Source organism: Dipodomys ordii, unplaced genomic scaffold, assembly GCF_000151885.1.
Source record: "Dipodomys ordii isolate 6190 unplaced genomic scaffold, Dord_2.0 Scaffold2, whole genome shotgun sequence".
NCBI lineage: Eukaryota > Metazoa > Chordata > Mammalia > Rodentia > Heteromyidae > Dipodomys > Dipodomys ordii.
The window spans coordinates 28,763,763-28,771,153 of NW_012267218.1; the positions used below are offsets into that span (position 1 = coordinate 28,763,763).

At 47.6% G+C, this 7,391-nt stretch overlaps 1 protein-coding gene across 1 annotated transcript in view; it reads right to left on the reverse strand.

Annotated features, from left to right (window-relative positions):
- Positions 1-7,391, reverse strand: part of Plekhh1 (pleckstrin homology domain containing, family H (with MyTH4 domain) member 1) — a 53,165-nt gene that overhangs the window by 3,054 nt on the left and 42,720 nt on the right. The window contains exons 17-24 of the mRNA XM_013013732.1: positions 7,164-7,379; positions 6,071-6,226; positions 4,998-5,098; positions 3,797-3,938; positions 2,325-2,467; positions 2,086-2,215; positions 763-849; positions 353-499 (exon numbers count right to left, since the gene is read on the reverse strand). Coding sequence (XP_012869186.1) covers positions 353-499; positions 763-849; positions 2,086-2,215; positions 2,325-2,467; positions 3,797-3,938; positions 4,998-5,098; positions 6,071-6,226; positions 7,164-7,379 — 1,122 coding nt within the window. The remainder of the gene's footprint in view (positions 1-352; positions 500-762; positions 850-2,085; positions 2,216-2,324; positions 2,468-3,796; positions 3,939-4,997; positions 5,099-6,070; positions 6,227-7,163; positions 7,380-7,391) is intronic.

A 7,391-nucleotide genomic window follows, 5' to 3' on the forward strand; every position in this document is an offset into this window, starting at 1 on the left:
GCCACTTCCGGCTTTTTTCTTTTTGCTTATGTGGTGCTGAGGAATCAAACCCAGGGCCTCAGGCTTTCAAGGCAAGTGCTCTACCACTGAGCCACCTTCCCAGCCCCAAGTGGGTCTCTTTTTATCTAGAGAACCTCTGAAATACATACTATCCTCCCAGGAAAAAAAGGAACAGCAGTGACTGTCCCAGAGTTAGTTTGCTCCCAGTAGCCACTGTTCCTACCAGTGACACTGAGTTACTTTGCCACCTGAACCCTTTGGGATGATTATAATATAAAGAAAAAGGTTTCATTTCGGGCCAAGTTTCTTCTAAGTTCATCACATCACACCAGAACACAGTAAAATGGCACACCTTGGGAGCAGCCATCCGAAAGATCAACTTCTCAATGTGGCCTTTTCCAGAGCTCTGGTCAGGTGCAGATCTAGTCACAAGCATGAAGTCGTCCCTGCAGCCGCCGAAGGTAGTCACAGAAGAGTACGGGTAAGTGATGTGCACTTGCTGTGGAAAGAGACAGTGAGCTCTGGGGCAACTTCTGTCTTTTCTAAGCACAGGAGGCTTTAACCAAGATGGGAGAACCCTGAAGTTATAGTTTGGGGATACACATTGTAAATGTTGATACGCTGTGTCTGGTCTAGAAGACAGCCCTCATTGGAAATGAGAACTAGGGTCACCTTGCTCAGGCCTTTGAGTCTAGAGAGGAGAAAGCACAATATCGTTCAGGAGGAGGAAGGGTAAGATAGCCTTCATTCCTCCTTCCATACCATAGTATGGTGGTCCAGGATGCTAACACCATCCTCATTCACAGCAATCCACACCAGAGTGTTCTCCTTGGAAGACAGCTGGGCAGGCTGCAGAAATGGGCCAGAGAGATCAAAACAAAAGAATAACAACCAGGGTTGTAACAGCAATCTAAAAGCCCTCTTCTCTACCCAAATGACTGGCAGGGAGAGAGTAGACAGGTCCTCTTCCTGAAGCTTCTCCTAAACTCCCGGACCAAGTGGTGCTCTACTTGGTAAGCACTCCTGTACTTTTTCTTCATAGCACTTTTTTTTTTTTTAACAGTCCTGGGGCTTGAACTCTAGGCCTGGGCTTTGTCCCTCAGCTCTTCAGTTCAAGGCTAGCACTCTCTTACTTGAGCTACAGTGCCACTTCCAGCCTTTTCTGTTCATGTGGTGCTGAGGAATTCAACCCAGGGCCTCATGCATGCGAGGCAAGCACTCTACCACTAAGCCACCTTCCCAGCCCCTTCATAGCACTTGTGACTATTTAAAACATGCTTATTAGAGCTGGGGAATAGCTTAATGGAACACTATATGCTCAGCATACTCAAGGCTCCAGTTTGATCCCCAGCAACCCCCTAAAAAAAAAAAGACAAAAATAACACATGTATGGTTAGGATTAATGAGCACTTCCTTGATTCAATAGGAAGTTACATGCAGATGGGTACTGGGTCTGGTTTGTTCACTTCTTATAACCTCAAACTAGCAGTAGACATAGTAGGAGCTCAACTATTTGTTAGACGAATGAATGAATGTCCATTGCCTGATCTGCAGTTTCAGCAAACGAAACTATGACCCAGCTTAATGTCTATGATTATAATGTCTGGTCACAGGATAATCTCTGTGATTATATGTAAAGTTCATGCATACCCAACACCTGGTGAGGAAAAGTTCCAACTGAAATTACTATTGGCCTCCTGGCCTTCATGGAGAGATGAAATTAACTCTTGCCTGAGTAGTTTATGTGGCATGCTAAGTCAGCAGAAATGAATTTGTTTCAGTTATATATTGTTCTGTCTTTCAAAGTTTTTTTAAAAAAGCACTGTTGGAAGTGTATTATTTCAAGTCTGAATCCTCAAGTGTGAGTTAGCTGATCATCTCTTTTCAGGAATAGCACTAACAAGTCAATAAAAAGAAAACATGAAGATAATTAATGAATTACAACTCTGTTCTGGATCACAGAAATCTGGAGTAGGCCAGAAATGAGTGGAGAGATGGCGACCCCTGGTGGTTGGTAGTGTGCATGTGACCAGATGGAGAGGGAAAATTTAGGGCATTCTGAAGGCTCCTTCCACTGGCACTCACCTGAGCAGCAAAGAGCTTAGCACCAAAGAAAGGCCATTTCCGGGCCACAGTCAGGTAGATGCGGATGCACTCAGGAGAGGAGCAGCCTTGCAGTGCTGCCCACTTTGTGGTCAGCGTATCTGCCAGGTGCCTGGCCGGGCAGATGGAGAGAAATGATGCCAGTAAAGTGCCAACATGTTTCCATGACATCTCTGAGGCTTTCCCATGAAGATTCCACCCAGACCTTGCAGCCTACCTACCTCAGCTGTTCAGGGGGAGCCCCAAGTCTGTAGCGCCTTGGGTAGAACCTGTCTAGGACCTGGTGGAGGAGATGCTGAACCTTGGCAGGAGGTGTGCCCCCGGCACCTGGCAGGATAGGCTTCTCAAAGTCCCCATATTCTACCTGTGGTAGAAGCACATGAGAAGCCATGAGTCTGGGGTTTGATGGAACTGGTGGGTACAGTTGGGGAGGCGAACCAAACCATTATTTCCTTTAAAAAAAAACACAACAACACAAAACAAAAGACACTTGTGAGCACACTCTTTACCCCTAGTTTCTTTTTTCTTTTCTTTTTTGTCAATTATGGGGCCTGAACTCTGGGCCTAGGTGCTGCCCCTCAGCTTTTCAGCTCAAGGCTAGTGCTCTACCACTTGAACCACAGCACCACTTCTGGCCTTTTCTGTTTATGTGGTGCTGAGGAATCGAACCCAGGGCCTCATGCATGCAAGGCAAGCCCTCTACCACTGAGCCACCTTCCCAGCCCTTATCCCTAGTTTCATAGACATCAGAGAAAGAATCTTAGGGTCTTACAGTATTAGAAGGTTTAGACCAACTTCTATTTGCAGATGAAGACAAATCCTTATCTAAAGACAGTGTGGCAGATGAAGGACATCAGTGGAACTTCTAGCTTCCAATCCAAAAACAGAGGCTACAGGATGGAAGAGGCCACAGGTCCGAGGGAACAGCCTGGCATTTGTAGTCAGACACCTGGCTCAACCCCAGCTTTGCCATTTAGCAGCTTCTTTTCTGGTCAAGTCATTTAAATTCTGAGCTTCAGTTTTCCTCACCTAAGCTAGAGTGAAGGCTCCACGGGAAAAGATGTATGAAATACATCACACAGGGCCTACTAGAGAGTATTCATGCTAACGATTATAATTATGAAGTCCACAATTACTATTCTTCCTCTCCAGCAGGTAGATCCAGACTCTTACGGGAATCATGGAGGTATCCCAAATACCTCTGGCAAGATGGCCAAGGCAAGTTGAAGTCTGATTATGTATTCCTCCTAACTCTACTTAAAACGTTGGATGGGTCTTAAGTTTTATCACACAGGTTAAGGAATAAACGTTATCAAAGTATCCTTCTTATTACAACCTTGTGGAGGCAGGCAGGGAAGCAGTTTTCAGTACAAAGAAAACTAGGTACAGCATAGTGAAGTGAAGTAACTTGGTTAAGACCTCATGTTAGAAAAAAGAGAACTCAAACCCAGATCTGGATTCTCAGTCTGACATTGTGCACACAGCCTATATCTGCAGTGGGTGAGGAGTTCTGCAGTGTGAGGAAGCAGTTGCTCTCTGTATAACAGGGACGCCGTATAACAGTAAGGACACCCTCTCCTGAGGACAGAGGATATGAAGAACCTTCTGTTTCAGGCCAAGGGAGGAGTAGTTCTAACTGGAGTCCCACAAGGGCATCCTGACCCTCCCACTTCCTGCACAGACACAACCTTACCTGGGCCATCAGGGCAGCCATCTCTAGAGCCAGTTCCTTGTTCACTGGAAATCTCCCTGCTACAATCTCTCCGTTGGTTTGAGAAGCAAGCAGTAGCCTCTCTCTTTCTGTTTCCCCTTTGATTTGACTCCGAAAGTACAGCCTTTAGGAAGAGAGCAAGAATAAGCTGTCTCAGCTGGGATTCCAGACAGTGATAGGTTTTTGATGGATAGCTATCTTAATTTCTACAGAAACTAGTTTTTTACACCATTTGCAAACCTATTTTCTATCACCCTAGAAGCTTGTGACCAAGTGTGACACATAGCAGTTGCACATCATACGGATCTCATGTCCATAGCAGCACTTGTCTAAGCCAGGCGCCAGTGGCTCACGCCTGTAATCCTAGCTACTCAGGAGGCTGAGATCTGAGGATCACGGTTCAAAGCCAGCCTGAGCAGCAAAGTCTGTGAGACTCTTTATCTCCAATAAACCACTAGAAAGCCAGAAGTGGCACTGTGGCTCAAGCGATAGAGCGTTTGCCTTGAGGTGAAGAGCTAAGGGATAGCGCCCAACCCCAGAGTTCAAGCCCCACGACCGACCAAAAAAAAAAAGTGTGTGTCTAAGCTGGACACTGGTGGCTCATGCCTGTAATCCGAGCTACTCAGAAGGGTGAGATCTGAGGATCTTGGTTCAAAGCCAGCCCGGGCAAGAAACTCAATGAGACTTTAATCTCCAATAAACCACTCAGAAAACTGGAAGTGGCGCTGTGGCTCAAGTGGTAGAGTACTTGCCTTGAGCTGAAGAATTCCAGGTCAGCACCCAGGCCCAGAGTTCAAACCCCATGATGGACCAAAAAAAAAAAGTGTGTCTACTTGTATATTTCTAAAATGGGTGCATAAGAGGTATTTATTCCTTAGCCTTGCACACTCAAAAATCGTATTCTTATGATAACATGCAGCCCTCCAAGAGGCTTGTGTGTTTTCTTGGCAAGTGTCTATACACACTTGTACACACAGTGGATGCTAGGAGGCTAGCAGGAAGCCTAAATTGCCCAGTGTCTCAACAGAAGGTCAGGAGAGGTCAAGCAAGGCCAGCCAGGACCCCAGCTGATGACCTCTATTCAGAGTGGCATCGATGAGCCCCTCTGCCATTCAGATAGGGGGCAGTGAGATGGCACCCAGAGAAACCCTCATTTTTGCCCCACCCCTGAAGCACACTAGACCTGTTCTTGTACATCAGCTTCACCACGCGTGTCCCACCCTCAGACTTTCCAGGGTGTAGCTCCTTCAGGGCCTGTTCCCACTTAGAGATGGCATCGCAGATCTTGAAGAAGAAAAGGAGAAAGTAAGGAAAGCCTCTCAGGAGGGGAGTAAGGCAGAGGCAAGCTGGACTTGGATGGTGGTGATTGTGGTTCCTCCTATTGGAAGACTGCCTTGCAGGGCCTCACACACCTGGGACTCAAGATGACTACCACTCGCTCCCCCACAGATGGTAGGCAATGCCCTGAATGTAGTGAGCTGGAAAGCAGGGAATGCCCTGGGAGGAAGCGAAAAGGTAGCTGCCCTGGGGGACAGGAAGGCCCCAATGAAAATCTAAGGCCTCATATCACTGGTTCAATTCTACCAGCTACATTTCTCCTTTCAATACATATACCCAGAGGCCTACTGTGTAACAAAGCCTGACAGATGCCTAGACATTTACAAGACATACAGTACAGTTTTCCTAAACAATGGTGAAAGACTAGAAGCCTTTGTCTTGGTGCAGTAAAGAAAGCAGATACTGGAGCCTATGTGTCTATCAAATGGAGCCCACTCCCAGACACTTAACCCCTGTGGCACTAACCCAGACCGCAATATATGTCAGGGCCTTCACTTACATAGGTACTATGAGGGCCTACCTCCTTAAACCATGGGTGGACCTATAAGCAGAGCACAGGCCCTTGCGGATGGAGTGAAAAATGGAGTGCTGGCGCTCATAGCACCATGGGTTTAAGCTGTAGCTGTCCACCTATGAATGGGAAGATGAAACTGGTGGCAGGCTCAGTGGGGTCTCCCTGTCCCTATACTGAACTGAGAAGAAGCTCTATTGAATGCTGCAAAGTGCAAGGAAGCAGGGCTGGGGAGATCACATGCAGCTTTGCTCTGCTTGTGCATACATTTTAGGATGGCCTGGTAAGTATCCTGCCTGGGCTTAGTGCCAGTGCGGCTGCTGAACAGACAGGTACATGCCAGATGGGCTTTGCCCCTACCACCTATACCCCTGAGCCAGGAGACAGCCAAGCGGGGAGGCTGTCACCTTGACACTCCCCTGCAGGTAGTGTTCCAGGTCCCTGCCGGAAGGGTCGTCTGTGAAGAGGGCAAAGCCAGAGTGGGATGACTTCCTCATGCCTGTCTCCTGGTTGAGCCGCTGGAGGAACTCATCAACTGTAGAAGAGCCGTCAAAACCAACCACCTGGTGGGAAAGAGATGATCTGCCCTGGAGCAAGCTTCTTGGGGAACTCACTAGGGATCGGGGAGGGGTCTCAGTAGAGCAGGTAGGAAGATGCAAGGTGAATACAAACGAGAGAAAGACGACACTGGGCTTCCACACTGACAGCCAGGGCCAGTTCTAAGGAATCTGAGCCTGCCAACCGTTACTGGAACCAGACAGAGGCTTGTCAATCTTCTTGGGGCGCTGCCTTGTTCCACTTCCTTAGTGTTTCAAGCTCCCTTGTTCATGCACTGGGTTCAAAAGACTCACTTCCAAGGCAGCAAACAGCAAAACATTTTTAGGACTCACATTTCCTTCTCCCTACACAATTATACTACCTACTACCCCAATCCTAGGCTCATCCTTTTTGCTGATTTTCCTATTAAAATTCTGAAAGCTGGCCTAGTGTGGTGGTACATGCCTGTAATGTCAGCTACATGAGAGGCATAGGTCTGAGGGTAGGCCTGGGCAAAAAAGAAAAACAAAACAGCCAGGTGCTCATTACTGTAATCTTAGCTTCTCAGGGGGCTGAAATCTGAGAACTGAGGTTCAAAGCCAGCCAGGCAAGAAGTTGCGAGTCTTATTTCCAATTAACCACCAAAAAGCCAGAAATGGAGCTGGGGTTCAAGCGGTAGAGTATTAGCTTTGAGCAAAAAAAATCTCAAGGCCCTGAGTTCAAGCCCCAAGACCAGCAAAAAAATAAATAGAATCTAAGGTTGTATGCTAAAAATAAGCAAAAAGAGCTAGGGGTATGAACCTAAGTTCACACCTGTCTAGCAGGTGTGAGGCCCTGAGTTCAAGCCCCAGCACCACTAACATAATAACCAAACCTCCTGTAAGCAACTGTTACCTGACCAAAGGTGTTCTACTATGGACAATGACAAAAGACTTGGGCAGGGGACACTCCCTGCCTCCTTACTTGGTAAGTTCCGTTAGCAAAGTGCACAGGGATGCTGAAGGGCAACGAGTGGTGGAAGGGATTCCGCAGCAGGATGGACACCACCTCCATGCGTGATGGCCTGGCCTCCCGCTCCCCGGTCTGCAGCGTCCGCTCCACTGCCCGCTGGCAGTAGGTGGCATACTGGCCAGTTTCATTTCTAAGAAGACAGGAAGGAAGAAGGAAACCCCAGGGACTCTGCTCCTCCCC